Source organism: Callospermophilus lateralis, chromosome 12 (genome assembly GCF_048772815.1).
Source record: "Callospermophilus lateralis isolate mCalLat2 chromosome 12, mCalLat2.hap1, whole genome shotgun sequence".
In the NCBI taxonomy this organism is placed as follows: domain Eukaryota; kingdom Metazoa; phylum Chordata; class Mammalia; order Rodentia; family Sciuridae; genus Callospermophilus; species Callospermophilus lateralis.
Window position 1 is genome coordinate 81,499,253 of NC_135316.1, and position 24,811 is coordinate 81,524,063.

Here is a 24,811-nt window from a genome sequence, read left to right on the forward strand (position 1 = left end):
ATATTTAAAAAATAAACACCTAGTATAAACTTCTTAGGAGGAGCTATGGAGTTTCTTACAATCTATGCTTATTAATATTCACAAAGAGAATAGAAATACTTTTTTTTTTCCTGATGATTCAGAGATTGACCAACTCAAAAATAAGGGTTTTTTGTAGATGATTTCTTAAGGATTCTCCCAGGTTTTGGTTCTTTGTTTACTTTGGGGTTGATCATTATATAGTACATAAATAGAGAACTTGACTCAGAAATGCTCAACTATGTCTGAGGAATCAGGACAACCTTGCTGCCCAACTCTTGCTGGTTGAATAAGTTTATATAAAATAAATTCTACGTTGGCTGATTCAGGAGGAAAAGGAAAAGGAGGGAATAAGCTGGAGAAGAGATAGTGGTATAGAAGGAGAAATGAGAGAGAAGTAGTGGTTTAGAGGGCAGTCTTCACAAGTTTACTTAGAATTTCTAATTATGGAAAGAAAATAATAATGAAAATGATAAAATTAAAATAGATTTGCTTGGCATGTGGAATGATATTGAGGTAAAAGTTCACCATGAGGGGGTAAAAACATTCCAAAATAAAAATATATACTTTTACTGAAGCAAATTCAGCTTAAAAATATTACTGTGTGTATTCATTAGAACAAAAGGTTCTTCTTTGCTTTTGACATAAATGGAAACAGTACTTTAGAAAGACTACACTGAGATTTCAAATAGCTTTTAAATAGGCTCATTATTAATATGTTTAAGAACTTTAAAAATGAGTCCTAAACATTTAATTGAAATGCTTAGGTACTTAGATTGAGTGATGTCTACTTCTACAAATTGAAGCATGCAATATGTTTTGAATGATTGTTAATTTATGCTGAGGTAACAAATGTGTAATATAACTAAAATCTATGTTCATAGAAGATAAGGAAATCCCTTCCAGCTATTTCTTTAACAAACAGCAGGATGAAATTTTCACCCTTCTTCCCTGGAGTCAAATATGACTTTGGATGCTTGTGAAAGCATTTGCCGTTAATTTTTGAAAATCAATAATTAGCATTTAACACCACACAATAAAAATAACACAAAGAGGAGAAAAAAAGCACTGCTCACATAAATGACATACATCTGACTTTGACTAGCTGCATTATTTATGCTTTTGTAGGGAACGATTGATGGCCACAGACTAGCTAAGGGCTGCAGTAATTATGAGGAGAAAAGATAAACCTAAATTAAAGATTTATTAAGTAATCAAAATTAAATGTGTGTCATTAATTTCTTTGATACTAATTTCTGTATTGAAACTCTGTCAAATCTTTTTCCAACAAACCTTATTGCTCTGGATGAGAGACATGTAACCAATGCTTGCAAATCTATACCCTTATTAGTTTTAGGGCTCATGATAGTCTTCTTGCCTCCAAAATGATCTTTTAGCTTTATGAAACACCTAAAGTGTATTTATATTCCAATAATTAAAATGTAGGGCCATTCTTTCTACTTTAATCTGGCTTTTGAATTTGTTAAAAATTTCAGGTCAGTAAAAGTTCCTTCCGGTAATGACAGAAGGAAAATGAAGATGGTTTTAGCCATTTTGTTGCTCATTTGATGCAATCATTTCTCAAATAGCTGCCCAGGAGAAGAAACTTGAACAGCTCATTTGAAGGCAATTAGGCCTTGTGGCACTTGGAAGTGAACAACATTGTGTTATGACTCATTCAGGCAGATCCAGGGGGTGGTTGATATCCTTTGTCATACTAAAGAAAGAAGTCAGAAATGGGGGAAGGACAGGGAATATGAATTCACAGAAAAAAATAAGCAATGACTGCAGAGGCCATCAATGTTGTCACTATGAATACTTTCATTTATATCATCATGATGTAAAGTGTGTTAATTTTTTTCCTGATACATTTTATGAGTTCATCTTCCTTTGGAAAGCTAGCCTTGCAGCTCTTTTGGCTAAAGACATATTTGTCAGTTTGGTTCTTGACAGCCCTATCATGTCAGTTCTCTGTAGCAGCAAGAAATTCTTCGGCAAGAAAACAAAGGAAAACCGAAGTGATCTACTGTACTTCCTATGGGCATATTTTCACCACAATGTATCCAAAAGAATGCTTTGTAATCCCTGTCAGATCGAAGTGAGAGAGAAAGGAAAAAAATATCTAAGACAACCAAGGAACCAGTAACAGGAAATTAGAAAAAAGGCCTCATAGTTTTATAACTGTTATTATAATATTTAATATTTTTAAATGCAAATAGATAAATGTGTGTGTCTATAAATAAACATTGCATGGCTCATATGTTCTAACAGCTGTCAGCAACATAGTACTTTATGATAGGCTTAAGTTCATATCTTTTGTTGTCAAAGAGAAGTCATTTGAATCGTTTTCAATTTGGTGATATCTACTATAGGTATGATGACAAGTTTTGTGACAAGCTCAGAAGTTAGTATCTTGTGAATAATTTGTCTGGTGTGAGCTTACGGCTTCTGTTGGAATATTAACTCCATTTTTCTCTCTTCCTAAATAGATACAACTGTAGTGCCAGTGCTGCAGGTATGCTAGTTCACTTGATAATTCGAAGACTAATCTCCTTGAAAGAAAAACTTTAAAAATATAAGTAATCATAAGTAAAAAAATGCTAACACTAATTTAGATCAAGAGAAAGAAAGAGTTACTGGCAACAAGAGGTCTGCAATTAGGGGCCCTTTTATAGAATTTTGAGAGAAATTGCTGAAAAGAAATTATAAAAGTATGATTTTCTCTTTTAACTAAATGATAAGGCACAAATTAATTGATTTTACCTCTTGCTATTATAAACCTCTTTAAATTAAATTGATGGTTTTGGAATTATATACAGAGAAACTATTAAAACAAAAGCTCCTCTAAGATACTTTATTTAATTATGCTCTTAGGTAAAAAGCAATGTCTGTGTTTTGCTTTATAGTTTATAAAGTATTTTCTCATATTTTTTCTTCTGGGAATTAAGTTTTGTTTCTTCCATAATTTTTTAGGTGAGAGAATTAAGGAACCTACAAATTAAGTGACTGGCTTAATGCCATTTAAATACTAATGGTGGGCTGTAATACAAGTTATAAGTGGATTCCCATTTCCTACCCTTTTTTTGGTCTCCTGCATACATATCATTGTTTGAGGCAGAGAGGCTTGTATCATTATGTCTGATAGTAAGTGTGAGAATGTCTTTAAAAATTTTAGAATGAAATATTTTTAAAAATTATTTTTATAGTTGTAGACGGACAGAATGTTTATTTTATTCATTTTTATGTGGTGCTTAAGGATTGAACCCAGGGCCTCACACATGCTAGGCAAGCACTCTGCCACTGAGCTATAGCCCCAGCCCATGAAATATTTTTCACTCATTATAAAAGCATACTAAAAAATTTCATGGAATTCATTTAATTAATAATCTCTGCTGTAAACTAATTACTAACTATGACACAATACTATGGAGCCTTTGTAATCCTCAAAGACTGATAGAACTATGTTTTTTTCTGAGAGAAATTTGAACAAATGATTAACAAAGTGGTTAATAAAATTCCTTAAAAATCATCTCAATTTTTTTCCTATAATTACTGAAAGTTTTAATGTGTTGAAATTTTTAACACATTTAAAAACACAGGAAAAAGAGAAAGAAAAACACAGAGTTTACATTAGTGAAAAGGAAATAACATATTGGGCTTCCCTTAATATTTAAGAATTGTTTCAGAAGTAAGGAGAAGGAAGGTTAGCTCTCAAATTAGTAAGTTTTAGTATGTGTAGTTAATTTTAATTTCTTATGAAGTAATGAGACTAAAGAAAAACTGATTCCAGAATCAGCTGAGCACACCTAAGTTCTGATTCTGATGCTATGAAGCTCTGGGTCCTTGGGAAAAATATTTAATAAGAGTATTAGGCTACATTAGCATTTTAAACTAGGGAAGTATGTAAACTTTCTGAAGAGATTTTTTTTTCCATCCAAATAAACTTGCTTGAAGCCTCTCCCTGGATGTTATGACATATCCATGGAATGGGGAGGATACAGTGGATGACAGGTTAGATGGGGCTAGATGGGGATGTCATGCATGTTCAAAAATGGGAGAGGGGGCAGGACTGGGGAGGCAGATGTGATGAGTTGAAATTGGGTGAGAGGTTTAGGTGGGTTCATTATACCATTCTCTCCTTTTGTAAGGAAAACAAGAAGCTTTCCAACTGAGTCAAATATACCTTTGGTAGGGCAGTGTTTCTAAAACTTGAGTATCTCCAACAAGTCACCTATGGATCACATCAAATTCATGCTCTGAGTTAGAAGGTCAGGGAAACCCAAGCTTTTGATCTGAAGTTCTATCAAGTTCCCAGCTGATGCTGATACTGATACTGCTGGCTCTGGACCACAATCAAGTAGCAAGGAGTCAGAAAACCATGTGACTTGATGATTTCAGGATCCATTTTTTTTTTTCCCAACACAGATCACACATGGAGTTTCTCGGTCATCATTTAGTTAAGTACAAATATAAAGCAAATCACAACTTTTTATTAATATATTAAAAAGGATAAGAAAAAAATATTCATTATCATGATTGAAAAGCACTGCCAAATAGTCAGTTGAGCTCATGTATAAAAAAAAAATGTCTAGAAGATTATGATGTAAGCCAAGTCTAAAGACAATTTAAATAATATCTGCTATCCACTAGATCTAGTGTTTACATATTAAGAAAAGCTTTGTACCAGAACTGTACTGTCATGTTTCTGCCCAGAGGCTGTCATGATAAAGTTTATTATCAATTACTGCTTTACAAGTATAAAATAAGTTAAGCTGTCATAATTTTCCCAGCCAGAAATCCTAAACTGTCAAAAGAATGTCAATTTTTAATCTGACATAGAGAAGAAAATTATCTGTTATTCTGACCTCTAATTTCTTGACATTTTAATGCCATAATTGCTGTGGTTAGTGCTGCTTCATGATTTCACCTGTCAAGGAAGAATGAATCAATAACCTTAAGCCATTTCTCAAGTTTTACCACTAACTTCAAAGCTCAAAGTTATGAGTTGATTATAGAATATTTTTAAAAAATGTAGATATTCCTATGTTAATTAGTTCTTTTTTAAAAATCAGTTTTTAATTTGAGCATGGGGGAAAAAAGTCTTCCTTAGGATACCTGGAGTTTAATATAACCAGCCTTCCTTTGGTTTTATTTTTGTGATACTCTTCATATTTTAAAAATATGAAGATAACCATTATAAATAACAGGACTGTAATGAGCTCAATAAAAACATTAACTTCTTATCATTATTTTTTTTTGCATGTGTGATGCTGGGTTAACACAAAGGTTAACATTCTGAACTACTTTTTTTATTAAGAATTTTTAAATTTGTTCTAATTAGTTATATATGACAGTAGAATGCATTTTGATACATCATATATAAATGGAGTATAACTTCTCATTCTTCTGGTTGTTCATGATGTATAATTACACTGTTGGTATAATTATATGTGTACATAGAGTAATAATGTCCTGATTCACTCTACTATATTTTATTCCCAGGCTTAAGCAGGGTCATTTTATAAAAGGGTTTGATCACATGCAGGGCTCTGATTCTTTCAGTAAGGCGTGAGCACAAAGGACAAGGTCAGCTACAAGCATAGGTGTGACATCTGCTAATCAACAGAATTCACCAAGAGAGCCGGAAGCAGTACAAACCCTGGAGTCAAATGGACTGGGTTCAAAACACAGTTGTGCCACTTACTACTGACTACTTGGGTGCATTTTCTAAACTTCAGTTTCCTCGTCCATAAAATGGGAATGCCAATACTAATTTCACATGGATAATTATGTAAATCATCCAAGCTTGGGGATATGCTAATATTGCCAGCTATTTCTATTGGAAACGCTAAGCTTAAAAAAGAAGGTAAGAAATAATGCACACATGGTGGGAGATAGAGGAATTGTGAGGGAGAGAATCACTTTGGTCTCAGACGATCAGGGAAGATGTCCAGGAAAAAATGGCACTTAGGAAGAGGTGCAAACTCCCTCTTATGAGGCTGAATAGGAAATTTCCATTCATCACTATTGTTTTTGGGCTTCATGATGAAACATCCTTGTCAGTGATTCTTAAACTTTGAGTCATGGCCCTCCCTAAGAGTTTAGTGAAAAATATCAAAGGAAAATCTCCCCAGAAAATGCTGCTGACAGTTAAAATACAGGGGGCCGGGTTATGAAGCCTAAGCAACATATTCAAAGGTCTTAGCTAAGGACACACAATGCTTAGAGATTAGGATGCTAATGATTTTAAAATGAAGCCCTTTGTCACTTGGCCCAGCCTCATGCTTCAGATGAACAAACATCAAGTTCCTCTTCCATTCCATCTAGTCTCAGAAAACACAACCACATCCACCCTGATGTGCAAACTCAGAACCTACTAGTCACCCTGGAAACTCCCTCTTCTTCAGTCCCCCTCCATATCCAGCCTGCCACTAAATCTTATCCACTTTAATTATGGATCCTTACATCCATCTCCACCTCCTCTTCCAAGTTGCGATCTTCTTCTGTCAGGACAGCTTCCCTTGTATCCTGTCACTCTCACAGGTGTTCCCAGCACCCTCCAATCTGGCCTCACCGCAGCAGGCCAAATGAACTTTTAAAACTGATCATATTGAACCATCTCATACCACTTCTCTCTCTTCCACAGCTTTCCAAGTAACCATGTTCTAATTAGTTAGCTAATATTAATATCAATGGGAATGTATTAGAAGAAGTAATGACGGGGAGTGGGAGAGAAGAAATTAACTCATATTCCTTAAAGTCATTTAATCTTTTATGTCTACACCATATTAAATGGTCCCTTTTGGTTTTGAGGAGATGAAGAATCTTCTTAAGCATTCTTGAGTTGACACAAGCTCGGCAGGTGCTTGGGCCTGTTATGGCTGGGAAAGAAGGTAATAGTATCCCAGGTGTGTGCTCCCTCACATCTAGTGTTCTAAGAGCTATCTAGGTGAGGGATATGACAGAGGGACTCATAGGGCAAGAACACACATTCCATAGTATAATTCTGAGAATCTCTTTAATGGGACCTTAGTGTCTGATAATTATATACTCAGAAGGAAAATGCTGGAAGGAGTAAGTGTCTTGGACTGAGGCACTACAGCTGACACTAGATGATTTGCATCACTAGGAGGTAGTAAGCAGGCATAATATACTGTTCAGACATCTATGAAATAAATAAACATGTGGTTGAACCATTCCTACCCAACAGAAAAACTTAAAAGTATACATTTCATGTAATGTCTCATTAGGAAGTCCTGCAGATTGATGATTAAGGCCTATGAATAGTTAGATTTTCCACTGTGGAAAGTAATGGCGATACTTTATAGAAGCAGATATTTTTATAAGACTTAAATAACATATACAATAGTCATATAAAGTTTCAGTTCTAATTCCAATTTCTTTCTATTCTTTCATTTCCTTTTTGCCTTCATTTAAATATGAAAAATTTGCTGTTTTTTTCTGTCAGTTTTAATGCTGCTTTATATTTTTATCATATTCAAGATGTGCAATATATCTGTATTTTGCCTAACAGGATTAACTTGCAACTTTCTTATTAAGGAGAGAACTTACTTGAGAAAATGATGTAATAAAATACAGAGAAGCAAAAATGTCTATGATGTTTAAAAGTCAAAACCCAATTTGGACCTGGTCTTGGAATATATGAATAAGCTATTTCAACTATTTTCTGATTCTAAAAGGTGTTGGTTCTAAATGAATAATTCAGTTTATAAGAAATACATATATATATATATATATACACACACACACACACACACACACACACACACATACACACAGGTAAGTATTAAACAAATATATATAGTTAAAATAATAATTAAACTAAAATTATCTTCCACTAACTAATCTGCAGTTTACACATGACTGGGGATACTAAGTTAGGTGTGTAGAGAAAATTCCCTATTTCACCACCCAGTTTCATAATACCTGGCTTCTCTCTCATTCAGTCATCCCCTAGCCCTAATCCCATTTCCTGTGCATAAAATACAGTACAATAGTGCCTCTAATAACATCCTTGCAGTCCTTGCAATGTGTTCTCTAAATATTCTGCCCCAAGGGTCCAATGATCTATGATCATGAGGCGCTTCCTTTCCCTTCCCTCTTCTATGCTTGCAGCCATACAAATGAAGTCATTTTAGTTTTATAGAGGTATATAGGAAATAACTATATGGATGCAAATTATTTTAGTAGGGCTTCATTTCCCACGTCTACATGTTTTCTACCTCTAACAACAACAACAAAAAAATCTCCACACATTCCACTGGTTGGTGATGTAGAAAGGATGACTTGTTTTGCATACAGCCAGATGGTGGATATTGGTAGGATGCAGGATTGGGATATTGCTTCCTTGTAGAAACACTTATGTAGCAGCTGTTTTATCTCCACTCTTTCACCTATCTGAAATCAGTTCATTCAAAGTGGAAGTGATTTAAATAATATTTTCCATGAATATTTTCACTAAAAATACTTATACACTACAAGTGTATACTTACACACTTCCCAACTCTTCTCTATAAACATTTTAGGTTGAGAACATACAGGAATAAAAATCTAAAAATGCATCTATTTCATTGATATGTTTCTTTAAATGTTCTGACTAGAAAATTGCAATTTTACTTTGATTTAAAAAAAACCACACTAGCAGGTTATTTTATTATGAACTGCCCATATTTACATATTCAAGCACATCACATGCATTAATAACAAACACACTTGATGCAGTAAGCATTTGTTCTTCTTTGTTTGTTTTTTGGTATTGGGGATTGAACCCAGGGTGCTCAACACTGAGCAACATCCCCAGCCATTTTTTTATATTTTATTTTGAGATAGGGTCTCATTAAGTTTCTTAGTGTCTTGCTAAGTTGCTGAGGCTGGCTTTGAACTTGAAATCCTCCTGCCTTCGCCTCCCCAGTGCTGGGATTACAGGCGTGCACCACCTTGCCTGGCTTGCAGTAGACATTTTAATGAAGTAAAATAAGGGTATGAGTGCAGTAAAAATGTATGCAAATCAAAGAAAGAAAATAAGCTAGTTGCATTTCTTGCTTTTGACATATATCCATTTTTCTACTTTTGATAAGAACCTGAAATCTATGTGTAGTAAAGAGTTGAAAAGAAATTAACAGAGAAAAATATGCAAAATCAAATTTGTGCTTGAGAGATGCCAGAAATTTCCAGAAAATTTTGGGACTTGACACCTACCTCCCTGAGCACAGGATCAGTGATACTATCCAGGTTCACAGAGCCTTCATAGGTCAGGTAGTGAAAAACGTTGAGAGCACGGACTGCTTCTGGTCCTCGCTGTTTGTAGCCAAATATCAGGTCGATCCACTGATGGAGTTGGCAAGAAACAAATTCACTTTCCAGGGCCTGAAATGAGTCAAGAAAGAAATGACAGACAGCTCAAATTTAGCAAAATTTTAGATTTTTCTTTCTGTGAAATATTCTGTACAAATAAGAAGCATATTCTCTTTATTTTCCTCTGTTGATTTATATACATTTGATCTTCAATTCATAGAAATGGCAAAATAGCAACTTTAATAAGACATAGGCCTAAATGGAAATTTTCTCTTTTTAAAATGTGTAACTTTCTCTTGGCTTCATTATGTATTCAATATGAATTTTTAACATTACATAGATTTCTTACAAACCTACTTATGTATAAAAGAAAAATAATTTGAAATAGTGTTTTTAATGCCATTTTACAATTGCATTTCTAATTTTAAGCATTAGTTTGAAATTAAGCAATTTTATAAGAAACTTTAATATACACTTATTTTCCTGTCTGAAATCCCCCAATTACCTTTAAGATACCTAGAAAGGACCTTCCTTCTGCTGTGAATTAATTCAGTTATTGTAGAGTCTGGGAATCACTGGGCAGTTTGGGATATTTGCCAGTTAGTGAGAAAAATGTAAACTACTAAGAGTCAATGACCATACTGAACTTCTAGAAAGAGCCAGGGGTGAGGGGGTTTGTAGGGGGAGAAAAACACTTTTATTTCATTAAAAACCTCTGGAGGTGTCCTTGGGGATCCTGACAGAGTGTCTTCTTCAGACCTGTGACATGAGCAGATGCATGGCTTACTATGTCTCTCACTTTACTGAGTTCAATCATCAACTTCTTATTGATTTAAAGAAGACACAGATTTCAACAAAAAAGTGTACATCTAGATTCCAAATTTCAGATATGTATAGCCATATAAAACAATTTTCTGAATTACACCTGTCACTGAATATGTGAATGAAGTTATTCTCTGGTAGCATGTCCCTGAAACCAATTTGGAATTCACTTAATTCATGATTTCTTAAATTAAGCTTTTCAAAATTGTATCCGATTTTTTAAATATGTTAAGTATTCTGAATAGTACTTTCCATTTTTTCTTGTGATCACATTAAATAGCAATTTGTTCTCTTCAACCCCTTTCCTGATTCACTTCTTTTCAAATTTCTGGATAGTATTTTATTTATAACAATTATTGAGGATGTTTCTCATTCAAAAATATAAATAATTAGATTTTTATGAAAGGATAGAATTTCCTTAGTAAAATTAAACAGACTTTCTATATATCTCATGGATCTTTAATTAACAGTTCAGACTAGAACTAGGAAATGAGACAAAAATACATCAGAGAAGATGTTAGTTAAAATTCTATATTGGTTATGTTTATAATAGCAGTTTGGTCAATTTGTTTAAATTATTTGTAAAATTCAGTGTAATGAGTCAATTAAGAAAAAAATTCTTAATTATTAGTAATATTTTCAGGGCCTGATGCAATAAGTGAATGGATAAAAAAATATATATGTATTTTTCATTAGTGAGTCATTATTACCCAAATCCATTCACATGGATTGAGAACAGTTGTAGAATTATTATTTAAAGGAAGATTTTAACCAACATGAGTGGCTAAGCAGCAAGCATTTGAAATCAATCTCATAAGTAAAGGCCACCAAAGAAAGGCTTGATAAAATTTATCATTTTGTTACAGAAACACCATTATATATATTATAAAATGCCTAATGCAATCATGAAAGGCAGAGGGAACGACTTTTCACTAAAAAAAATTTGGGTTTTTAAAATGTGTTTATTCCCTTTGATCTCAATTCCCTACTTTCATTTTTCTCCTCCGCACAGGCAACAACCATTAACCTGTTCAGTGTTTCTCCTCCTGTTTGCATGTGCTCGTATAAAGGATTACTTACTCTTTGTGCTCACGTGTTTTTGATCTATAAACATGGTCTAGGATTAGAAATTTCATTTTTCCCTCTCTTTGCTCATTTATCATTGCTTTTATGAATTCCTATACCATTATGCATGCAGCGAGTCACAAAACACCCCCAACAATGAGCATCAGGCTGCTTCCAACTCCTGATGACACAAGACTGTGATCAATGCCTTATTTGAGGCTTTTAGAACCTCTGTTAGTATTTTCTTGGGGCTTATACACTGAATTATTACTGGTATATTACCACAATGGGTGTGCCCCTACTCCATCTCCTCAACTGCTCTGCAGCATATGAAGTTGCTGCATGTCCACATTCACAATGACTCTTGGTATTAACCAGGTTTCTAATTTTGGCTGATGTAATAGATACAAAATATTATCTCATTGTTATTTTAATGTGTGTTCCTCTGATTACTAACAAATTTGATATCATTTTAATATGCTTGTTGATTTTCTGAGTTTTCTCTTCTACACATTTTCTGTTCATTACCTTTGGCCCATTTTTAAAGTGGAGATTTCTGACTTTATGATGTCAATTTGCAAGGTTGTTTTTTTTTTTTTTTTTGTATATTTTAGGTAATAGTCCCTTACTGATTTAAAACATTTCAAATGCATTTTCTATGTGTCACATGTTTATTAACTATCCATATTCTTTGCTGAATAGAAATTCCTAATTTGAAATAATTACATTATTTTAAAAATGTCATAATCTAAGGGTTTGTTTTGATGTTACAAGGTTAGATTTCCATCAGTCAGGTTTATTTTTATGGTTTTATTATTCACATTTTAGTCTTTGATCCACCTAAACTCTACTTTCATTCATGTATGGTATTAAAAAAGCACCCAGTATAATTCTGTTACAGTGAGTCATTTTTTCTAATACCATCTATCAAATACACATTCCTTTCTTCAGAGATGTGTGGTATCATCTTTAGTGTATATGTTTGAAATGATGATCCAAAACTAATATTCACAGATAATATAATAATCTATCTCATAAAAGCTCAGTTCTATCCATCCATCCTTCCCTTCCTTCCTCATTGCTTCTTTTCTTATCTTTTACTCTTCTATGTATTTAAATTTGTTTTTTAGTTATAGTTGGACACAGTATCTTTATTTTATTTTTATATGGTGCTGAGGATTGAACCCAGGGCCTTGCACATGCTAGGCGAGTGCTCTGCCACTGAGACACAATCCCAGCCCCTCTTCTATGAATTTTTTACTCTATCTAGATGTGTGTGCATTCAATTTTCTATACTCATTTCATATCTTAATTATTTTTATTTCTTATGTATCATAATAGCTAGCACATTTTATTCTTTCTTTTCCAGGATTAACTAGGCTATTCATGGGCCTTATTCTTTCCTATAATAATCAAGTGTATAGATATATCAGAATAATTTTGTTGGTGTGCCAACCAATTAATAAATTAAGTTGGGAATACTGAGATTAGGTTTTCCCATCCAAGATCTCAATATGTCTTTACTTTATATATATATATGTGTGTGTGTGTGTGTGTGTGTGTGTGTGTGTGTGTATATATATATATATATATATATATATATATATATATATATATCCCTAAACCCTATAGTAGAGTTAAAAATTGAAAATTTCTCAAGAAAATTTGATTATTGTTGTTTTTAGTTTATTTCCAGATAGTTGATAAATTTTTATTTATTTTTAAATATTTATCTTTTAGGTATAGTTGGACACAATACCTTTATTTATTTTTATGTGGTGCTGAGGATTGAACCCAGGGTCTAGCATGTGCTAGGCGAGTACTCTACTACTGAGCTACAACTCCAGCCCCAAATTTTTGATTTATTTTAAAAATTATATTTTACACTTGGTTATTGATAATGTAGAAAAAATGCTACTGATATATAAGTTGAATTTATTTCTGGAAACTATTATTGCTTATGTTTATAACTTTAGTTTTTCTTCTAGAATTGTTTTAAATCTCAGCAACTATTTATAATAGCAATGGTGATATGGGATAGCCTTGTCTTTTTCTTGATCTTAAGGTTAAAACCTATTTCTCTCTCTCTCTCTCTCTCTCTCTCTGTCTCTGTCTCTTTATATACTGATGCTATTTTACTTAGAATTTGCATTATGGCAATACATATAAAGTAGATTTCATTTCTTTTTTTCTCCTTTTAACTACTTTTGGAATCAAGATCCCACTAATCTCATGAAATAAGTTGGATGGTTTCCTATGTTTTCTGGAACAACTTACATAAGAAATGAATTTATTTTCTCTTGAAAATTTGTTACAATTCACCTAAAAATAATGTGACCATTGAATTTCTGGTGGTATGAAAAAATTTTATGAAATTTATTTAGGCTTATAAGTCTCATTGTTGACAATTTAATATTTTACTCAGTTGTTATTCAACTCAAGTTTTAAAACTAATTGGTTCATATATGTTCATAATAATCCTTAAACTTAACAATATTACATCTGCAGTAATTTACCCTATTCTATTTCAAACATTAGAGAGACAGCATGGTAACAGTTGCAGTTAAATAATTTTGCATGTTTTTTCCTCTTTGGTTATAAAATTAATTAAGAAAGAAACAAGGAGGTAGGAGGCTAAACAGATAAAGTTAGAGATTCTATGTCTTGCTATTTAAAAAAAGAAAATTCAGTTTAGAGTATTTAAAAGCTAAATCTAGTTCAAAGCATATCTAAAAATTGAATATTAACTATCACATAATTGAAGCACAATCACCCACCTAAACCTAAAGCAGGACACTAGGGCTCTTTACTGCAGTATAAATAGTACTAATCTATTACTAAATACATGACATCTGCTTCTTTGTTCATTTTAGTACTGTGTTTTCAGGAATGAACCCACTCTGGACTTTGAAATAAGAGATTTTAGTACTAAACCAACTATAAAATATATAAAGAAATACTTGATTACTAAGCTATTAGTGTTATAATAGTCTTAATAGCTTTCTTTACCATCTACTTGTGTATCTAAAGGCAAAAGCAATTGCTTTAAGCCCAGATAAACCAATTTCCAATCCATAACTCTACCCTGGGGATCTGGGAAGAAGGAAATAAAGAGAGATACTAAAACCAGGGAGGATATCTCTTAGATGGATAATACTTACCTAATTCTAATTTCCATTTTGTCCCCTGGGTATTAGATGGTAGAGAATTCTTTCTCTAATAGGTTTGGGAAAAAGCCTCTCTGAAACTTATAAAAAGGAAAATAGGCTACTGATGAACTGTGAGGAGAGAATATTACTCCTGAATTCTTTTATTTAATACAGTTGAATTCCTACCTGTTATACACTAGGGCAATCTCATTCTTTTATCTTATAATCTCAAAATTCTGCTCTTGGTAATAAATGATTCTCTAAATAGAATTGCATATATTCAAGGTGAAAATCAGGAAATCATGTTTCCACTGCTATGTGTCTATGAGGAAATAAACTGTAGGGACACCTGGGGGAAGAGGATTTCAAATACAGGAAACAGCTATCCATCCCTCCACTCATCCATCCACCCAACATGAAAATGGCAGTGCCATTCTGTGCCAGGCAGTGCTCTAGATCCTGAGAGTAATGTGATACGCTGGACAAAACCTCTGATCTCTGGGAGCACAGTTCATTATAATTCAAATAAGCTAGGTGAATGCAGTCTTAATATTTCTCCTGTGCCAAATTACTGAGCACCTACCATGTGTCAGACATTTGCCTTAGAGGATGTACACACAAATAAACATTCCAAAGTTCCCCAAAAGATCAGAGTCTACTGGGGGTAAGCATATTTCATTATCTCTTCCTTCTGCTTAGAACTTCTGCCAAAGTGCTAAGTTGACAACAGGCACTGACTCTCTACACCCTCACTCTACCAGAACTTGCCAAAGCATGGTGTGTCTACCTCTGCTACCTCTGTGTGCTAACCTTGCCAATGCACACTCATCTCCCACTCTTTACCTTGCCTCTGTAAAATGAGAGAGATCTGAAGGGGAAGTCACTGGTAGGAAGTCACAGAGGGAGACTTGTAAGCTTGGACTCTACCATACGCCCAGAATGGATGAATTTCTTATGTCCTTCGCTGCTACCATCAGACCTAACAATACCTTCTCACAGATTCTGAGTTTACCTCTGTGCCTTGACCATTCATTCCCAACACTGCAGCCAAAGCTATCCTTTCAAAACAAAGGTATGATCATGATCATGTCACTCTTCTCTTCAAACCACTGTGATGACTCTTTACTGTACTCAGGGTAAAAAGGTGAAGTGCTTATGATGGCCTTCAAGTCATGCGATGAGCCCCTGTTACTGTGCTATGTGCCCATTTGCTCACTGCACCCTGACCCACTGGCCTCCTTGTCAACCACATTCCTACCACAGGGGCTTGGCTCCAGCTGTTCCCTCTGCCTGCAGTGTTCTCTCCCCAACAGAGTCACTTGGCTCACTCCCTCACCATCTTCAGGTCTTTGCTCAAATCTCATCTTCGAAGGAAGCAATGCTGCCTCTGTCCCCATATTCCTGATCCCTTTATCCTGCAGTACTTCTTTTTAACCATAGCATTGGTCACTTTCTTTCTTCCCTTTTTCTTTTTGGTACCGGAGATTCAGTCCAGAGGCACTCAACCACTGAGCCACATCCCAGCCCTTTTTATTTTGAAACAGGGTCTCACTAAGTTGATTAGGGCCTTGCTAAGTTGCTTAGGCTGGCTTTGGATTTGTGATTCTCCTGCCTCAGCATCCCTAGATGCTCGGATTTAGGCATATGCCAGCCTGCCAGGCTCATTGATCACTTTCTAAGGCACTAGACATTTTAATTATTCATTTATTGTTTATTGTATCTCTTGATTGAAACTAAACTGAGTGTAGGCAGGTTTCCTTGTCTGTTCACTGATGTATTGCAAACATGAAAAAGGGTGCCTGGAACACTCAATAGTTATCTGTTGAATTGTAAAAACAATATCAGTGTTCTTTTTTAAACAAGGTGGGTTTTTTAAAACAGTAGAATATATTCCAAATTTCAAAATTTTATCTACGGCAAAAAACTTTTTCTTTGAAATATAAAAATTTCATGAAGTACATAATACTTAAAGCAAAAACACTGAGAATCAGTTTTCTTGCCTCAACACTCTGTGCATGTGCTGCAGTCTGTAAACACTTTGCACTTGGCCTAACGGCAAGTGCTGGGCCGAAGTCTGAATAAGATTATCAGTGCACATCCATGAGAGGCCTTTTGCTAAAACAAATTTTAAAAAGGGTAGATTATGATTGATGAACCCAGCATTAGGATAATGTTATCTGAGATATTTTCTATTTCGGTCCTTTGTCAGGAGGTCAGATTATAATCATGTTAGAACTGAACACAATGCTTTATTAATGTTTCATGAGTAAGTCAGTTGTAATCAGTCTAGCTTCGTGTGGATAAATTAAACCAATTCCTGATGTATAAACTCATTGCATTTAGAAGTTATTAAAATAAATGTAGTATACTAAAAGTGACCATATCACTTTTCTGGGTTTTTTAATGAGACCACATTTTCAATTTCATAGCTTCTCAATGAAACAAAAATTCTTCTTATGTATTTATAAAGCATAAATAATTCCAACCAACTATATATGTTACTGTCTATAACTTCAACAACAACATTAACAATGACAATGGATTAAAAGAAATGCATCATTAAAAAAATCAAAATACTGTTTCATTGCTTAAAATAAGGAAGTAAAATCAGTTTACAGACAAGCAGTGGCTGCTACTACCAATGTATTGAATACCTGTTTGATGCAGCACAGTATAACGAAGCTGAGCATTTAATAATCAATGATACCATCCCTTTCATAATATTATTTTGTCTTCTTTGCCTTGGATTTCTTAATGACAGCTTAAAAGAAGGAGGAGGAAATGCTCATGGATACAGAATACTAATCCACACAAAGAGATAAAGGCTTTTTACTACTATGAATGTCATTTCTTTGGGATATATGACATTTTCATTTTATACTTTAGGCTCATTACAAAGAACTCCTTCAAATAACTGAAGATAATCCCAGTCCAAATTATAAATATACTAGAGCAAATTTTCTCTAAACCTATTCATGAGAACTAAATCCTATATGAACTACCCAGTCAGTATAAAGTTGGAAACTTTTAATGTTATAAAAAAAATGGTGGTTGTATTCATGAAATCTATTAAGAAGTGTTAAGTGCTTCTATATTTTATACTAGTGTCTAAGCTTTGTATATTGTAGAAATACACATAAAATATATATCACTTCAGCAAAATTGAAAATATGTAGATCACTGGTTAGATTTACTAGTTTTAACAAAGATGTCTGACACAGTTTCTGCATGAGATCAGTATTACCATACCATCATAGGGTGAGAAAACTGATCACAAGCTAGAGCAGAGGAAAATGAAAAGATACTCTGAAGGAGAATGTGGAGTTGGAGAAAAGCAGTAAAGTAACAATGAGGAGCAGCTGCAGAGACACAGCACGTCTGGTGTGACATCTTCTCATATCTCTACGCTTGAAACTGTTCCTAGAGGCAGCACTTTGGGTTTTCTCTTTTGCTGTAATTCCAAACAAACAACGACTACCTTACTGGCTGCTAGTACACGTGGGAGTTTCCCTTTCTGTTCTGTAGGGTCCCTTCAAGTAAGATCTACGAGAAGAACACAGAAAGAAGAAACACTTCTCAAGTGCCCATTAAGTGCTAGGCACTTCCTGCAGATGATTCATTTAACCTGGTACTGCTTCTGGGTGATGGAGAGAGCAAATACTGAGGGAGTTAAATATTTATTGACACAACTTACACAAATATTTATTTTGTATAAAGTCTTCTGCTCCATGTAGTAAAGATTACTTCACAAGTCTTTCCAGATTTCACTAATAACAGGAATTTGGTTTAGGACAGAGAAGAACCTCATGCTCTGCTTCTTCCATTTCTTCATGAATACAAGTTGGAACTCATTACTTATAATAAAAATGCATTATTTATTTCAAAAAATACTTTATAATTTTCAGATATTAACAAGCTCCTATCTAAATTGCTGAGGCTGGCTTTGAACTTGTGATCCTTCTGCCTCAGCCTCTGGAACCTTTGGGATTATAGGCATGTGCCATTGTGCCTGCACCATCTCTAATAATTTAGTCAGTTGTGAAACTTAATTCTTTTGAATATGTGATAACAAACCTTGAAGTGACTGTAACTTCTCCCAGTCATATGTTGTCCTTACAGTTGCTAGTACATTTCGGATGCCTGACTTGAGAAATAGGCATGTTTAGGAAACTATAACGCAAGGCTTATGTTTGAGAACCATGTCATTTTGCTTTGCTTAAAATCTGCTCAGCAGTACTTCAGCTGTTAAAAAGATAAGATACGCAGGTACAAAGTATAACATGAATCAGTTCTTGAATTGGTAATGTTAGTATCAGGACTAAATTGTTCTATTTGATTTACTTACAATTGAAGTACCTGCAGCAATTATAAATAAAAATAATTTGTTATTCAAATTTTATGTATATGATTTTACTCTATTAAAGTAAGAGGGAAAAACTACTGAAAGCTTAAACTGTCTTAATGGTGTTATATCATTTCTTAGGATGTTCCTTTTGACAAATAATCTATTAATTCTCTTATTAAAATCCAAATGATATGAAACTGTTTGGTGGGAATCAGGTGTTTTAAAGGGATTTTGATGAACCTATGTGGTGCTCATATGAGTAATGAGATAGGCAGAGAGCCATTAATGAAAACCAAATTGTAAGTCTGGGTCACAATTAGGTGTTTGGAACACATCCATGCCCACAGATGGTTTGCAAATGTCAAACAGGTTCTATTCCAAAGTTCCCTTATAACTTGGTGATTGAAACACGTATTGTAGTAGAAATGGTATTATTCAAATGGATTGGTTTTCAAGTCAATCTATAAAGCTGTAAGTAATTGAAAATGCAGGTGAAGTTTTAAAAGCTACATGTGGGTCTGGGGAATGCTGCATTCACAGTTGCAATCTGGGATGCCAGGTGCAGTCAGCTAGAAAGCATCTGGGTTCAGACCATCCACCAGCCACTTTGGCTTTCTGGGCTTCAGCCTCCTCATTCAAGTAAAAGGTCCCTTTCAGCTGTAAAATCCTGTGATTCCTCCATTTGTAAAAGTCAAGGAAACACCCCTCCTCTCACACTTTTCACTCACTAAACTAGAAGCCAAGATTTTCCTAGCTGTGAAAGGAAATCTAACAGTGTGAAGCTAGCAGATGACAAAGGTAAAAATGGGGGCCACTTATCAGGTGTGAAGAGCCCCAGGTGTTGGACCATGCTATTGGTCTAGGGCCACTTCCCACTCCTCTCTTTACTTCCATTCACCCCATGCAACTAGCTTCTGGCTTCCTTCCCTTCTCTTTCGCCCTCTATCTCTACAGCTATTCTGGCCACTACTTATTTCTCCTGGAGATAGTGTATAAGAACACTGCTGCTTTGCTAAGTAGATGGAATGTGGTAAGTTAAATTACCTCACTGGGTTTCAGGTTATATTTTCCTCAGAAGGTTTTTTTGAGGATTATAATAATGATGCACCAATGTTCTGGCACAGTGTCTGGCAAAGAATTAAAAATCAAAAATGGCCTAGCAAAAAGCACTATTGTCATTATTTTATCTTGGTCAACCTTTATGTTGAGATGACTTGAGACAACCACTGTGGTATGACATAAAGTGACTAAGATTAAGGTGTCCATCCTGATTTGCAGCAGTTGTCAGCGGCAAGTCTTGGATTGAGGGAAATAGAAAAACAATTGTCAGCAGCTGCGCCAGGGAGAAGAGTACCTCAGGCAGCCAGCTGGTTGTAGGTAAGAAAAGGTGTAAGCTGCATACTGTCTATAGAAACATTTCATTTACTAAAGGCAGAGTTTTGTCACTTCATCTTTCAGTACGTAAGTCCCAAATCTGGAATCCATCAGACAACGGTCAAATGAAACCCAGGTAGAAGCTAAAGTCACTTTCTAGCAGAGTTAAAAAGTTTACATTTCCTCTAGGGGCTTGCTCAGCACTTGACTGATTCTTCATCATAAAGCATTGATAAGTAGAGTTATTTGGTTTTATAGCTTGGAAGAGCTCATAAGAAGCAAATTATAACCAGTATGTTGTTAAATGGAGCTATGAGGATACTGACAATCTGAAAAAGAAAAATAGATCTGAAGTTCTATCACTTTATAAAATAATAATAGGTATTTAGGATAATAAACTTGATTTAAGAGAAGAATTCAGTTTTATCCATTATATATGAGGGTAAGGAACCAGGTGATCAACTTTAGAAAGATAATCATAATAGTGCTTCAAAAAGATCTCACTTGGGGCTAGGGTTGTAGCTCAGTGGTAGAGTGCTTGCCTAGCACGTGTAAGGCACTGACTTCAATCCTCAGCACCACATAAAATTAAATCAATTTTAAGAAGTTATTTAAAAAATCTCACTTATAGAAAACCCAGAAACATCATTTATTTGGCAATTTTATATAGTTGGATTGCATTCACATCCAACATTCTAGTTCAATGAAACATTGTAATTTTTTCTACAGATATAGTCAAGAATGTATGGTCTTTCTTATTTACTTCATGCCAATACTAATTTTATAATGGTTTCTCATCCATAATAATTAATATCTGTTTCTACATTAAAAAAAACTGTGTATGATGCTGCCCTGGGACTTGGTTTGTAGAAGCATGACTGCCTTTTCTATTTCAATTAGGTTTATCAGTAATAAAATTATTAATTCTGTGAGCACATAAACTTCTTTGATTAATGAAGAACACAGGTTGTGTCTATAATAAATCATTTCTTATTGCTTTATTAAGATATATCTAAAATGTTCAAGCATCTAATTAAAACATGAAGAGATGCTCAACATCATTGTCATTAGAGAAATGTAAATTAAAATTGTAATAAGATATTACTTCATGTCTACCAGAATGGCTGTAATAAAAAATATTTAGGTAATAACAAGTGATGGTGAGAATATGGATGAACTAGAATGGTCATACACTGTACATGGGCATGTAAAGTAACAGTTACTTTGGAAAACACTTTGGTGGTTTCCTAAATAGTTAAATGTACTACATGAGTCAGCTATTCCATTCCATTCCATATACACCAAATAAATGAAAACCTGTATTCATACAGAAACTTTTATGTGAATGTTCATAGCAGCATTAATCATAATAGCTCCAAAGAGGAAACAACTCAAATGTTCATCTACTAATGAATGAATTAACAATATGTGATATTCCCTACAATGAAATACTATTGCACAAAAAGTAGAACAAAGAACTGATACATGATATAAGATGGATGGGTCTCAAAGACTATGCTCAGTGAAAGAAGCCAAAACAAAAGCAAGACATTGTCTGGTTCTTTTTGTATGAAATATCCACAGTAGATTGCTGGTTGCTTGCAGTTGAAGTTGGGTGTGAGATTGCTTTGGGGTGATGGGATACTGTAAAATTAGGCTGTGGTGATAGTCTTACATCTCTACAAAATTACTGAAAGTAATTAAATTGTATATTGAAAACAAGTGAATTTTGTGATATGAATGCTATCTTAATACAGTTGTTAAAAATATCCTGACATGGGCTGGGGATGTGGCTCAAGTGGTAGCATGCTTGCCTGGCATGCGCGCGGCGCTGGATTTGATCCTCAGCACCACATACATACAAAGATGTTGTGTCCGCCGAAAACTGAAAAATAAATATTAAAAAATTCTCTCTCTCTCTCTTTCTCTATCTCTAAAAAAAAAAAAAATCCTGACATCATAATACAACAGCAAGAGAATGACTATTACTTTTATCAGCAATTTGTTCCTTTTTGTTGCTAGCTCATGCTCCATTACATGGCTGTCCCACAGTTTGTTTATTCATTTACCAAGTGAGGAACATCTAAGTAGATTTGGGTTCTGATGAAAATGAATAAGCCACTATAAACTTTCATCCACTTTTAGAAATAGTAAATTTTCATTTTCTCTTGGGGCAATACTGAGTAGAGGGATTGTGGGTTATATGGTAAGTATTTTTTACAAGAAACTATCAAACTGTTTTCTGCCAGCAAGGTCTGTGTGTCTCTGTTGCTGTGCATCTTCACCAGTGCTTGCAATGTCAAGTGCTTTTTTTCTTTTTAAGCCATGCTAATATGTAGTGGTATCTCACTGTGATTTTAATTTGATTAATTGATTTTATTTTTGGATTAGTTTTTGATATGGCACATCCTTTCATGTGCTTATCTGTCCTCTGTACATCCTTTTGTTAAAGATATTTTGCCCTCCTTTTATAAAAACTATTTTTCTAATGATTATTTTCTTTTTGATTTTATATATAATAAATGCTCTTCATATATGTTAGATTTAGTCTTTTATTGGATGTGTTTTTAAAAATATTTTCTAGTCTCTCCTATATCTTTCAATGCTTTTAAGTAGCATTATACAAAGAAAAAAATTTTAATAAAGTCCATTTATCAATGTTTTCATTTATGACTTATATTTTCTTGTCATATCTAAGACATCTTTGCCTAAGGATGTACAAGGTCACAAAGACTATATCCTCTGTATTTTCTTCTAGAAGTTTTATAGACTTAGGTTTTATATTTAGGTCCAATGATTCATTTTGAGTTAATTTTTTTATACGGAGTGAGGGAAGGACTAAGGTATCCATCCCTTTTTTACATACAGATATGCAGCTTTTCCAGGACTGGTTGCTGAATGTCAATTTTGCCTTAAAGCCTTGATTTGCTATTTTTATTATTCAAGTAAATTAATGAATAGATTAAAAAGCAGAGAAGAAAGTGAGCTATAGGCATAGAGGATGATGAGGAGGATTCATTCATTTTGACTGATTTGGACCAAACTGTTCTATATGTGGACACATATGAGATTATTACCAACATGACTCATTCATTCACTCAATGTTACAGTTTGGATCTGGACTATCCAACAAAAACTCACATGTTGAAAGCTTGGTCCCCAGTGCAGAAATATTCGGAGGTGGAGCTTTTAGACAATAATTGGGTCATGAGGCATCTGATTTCACCACTGATCAAAAGGATTCAATAGCTGAACGGAGGAGGTAAGACAGTTGGAGGAAGGCTAAACAATTCTGGGATACTAGTGTAAGTCCTAAAAAGCTTTATCATGTCTCCTAACCCTTTTTCCTCTCTCTGTTGCTTAGCTGGCAAAAACTGTGAGCAGTTTTCCTCTGCTATGCCATCCTGACATGGTGTTCTGTCTCACCTTAAGCCCAGAGGGATGCAACTGGCCACCACTGACCGACTCCTCTGAAATGGTGAGCCAAACTAAATCTTCCCTTCTCTAAGTTGTTCCTGTCAAGTATTTGATCACAGAGACAAAAGCTGGCTTACACACTCAGCAAATGTTTACTAATCAACTGTTACGTAAAACAGGCACAATTCTGGGCTCTGGAGTTCTGGGATCTAGGGTTGAATTGGTAGATCTGGTACCCTTACATGGATATTATAGCAAATATTCAAGTATGAAAGGATAATGTGGTAGCATATGACCAATTCTAATAGAAAATAGAGATTTTTAGAAGTATGAGTTACTGAAGTATAAATCCTTCATATTAAACATATAAATTGAAGCAATAATCTATTGTTCAAGCAGACAGTGTGAAATAACTCCAAATATCTGAAAGTGCCAATTTACAGATTGAGAAATGAGAGGGAATATACATAAAATTTATGCAATACATGAGATTACCTCAAAATGGGGAGACCAAACTGTAGATATGGTACTTTTAAAGACGGGGCTATTTATATCAGCAACAACTTTGTAAAATAAAGTATATTAAAAGTAGAATATTTTTTAGATACAGAAAATAGAGCTTCAAAAGAGAAAGGAAAATATGATCAACAATAAAGTACAAAAATGTAATATAATGTTGGAAAAGGGGGCGGAGAATACATATGTATAATTCTGTTAATGTAAAATGTCCAGAAAAGGCATAGAGATTGAAAGAAAGTAGAGATAGAAAGTAGATTAGTGGTTGCTTAGGGCTGCCTGAGGGAATGAGGAAGTTAGAGAGAACAGGGTGAGATGCTAACAGATCTGAAGTTTCTTTATGGAGTGATTAAAATGCTCTAAAATTGCTGTGGTAAGGGTTGTACAACTCTGTGAATGGGTTAAAATCCATTGATTTTTTTCAGTGGGTAAATTATATGGTATATGAATTATTTCAATAAAGCACTTACAAAGAGGGATTATGTGAGTCCCATTACAATATGTTAAACGTATTTCAATTCTGAATCAAAATAAACTATAAAAACAAAATAAAATGGATTTATGGGACAGTTGGAAAAACTTGGGAGTAAAACAGGATTAAAGACCTATTTTAGGTCATTGGTTTTACTGGTATAATTCCTCAAATGACCATGAATAATAGTACAGGAGAGAGGGTGTTTTTTAAGTGGCTCGTTTCCATGTACCATAACCACACTGGGTAAAAATATATTGAAATCTATAAAATTTCCACATGCAAACATTCTATTTACACATTTCTTATTTGAACACC

General features: G+C 34.1%; 1 protein-coding gene across 4 annotated transcripts in view; it reads right to left on the reverse strand.

Moving 5' to 3' along the window:
* Nbea (neurobeachin) overlaps nt 1-24,811 on the reverse strand; it is a 622,915-nt gene that overhangs the window by 31,314 nt on the left and 566,790 nt on the right. For all 4 annotated transcript variants that reach the window (XM_076872612.1, XM_076872611.1, XM_076872614.1 and 1 more), the window contains one exon: nt 9,238-9,405. In XM_076872612.1, the coding sequence (XP_076728727.1) occupies nt 9,238-9,405 (168 nt within the window). The remainder of the gene's footprint in view (nt 1-9,237; nt 9,406-24,811) is intronic.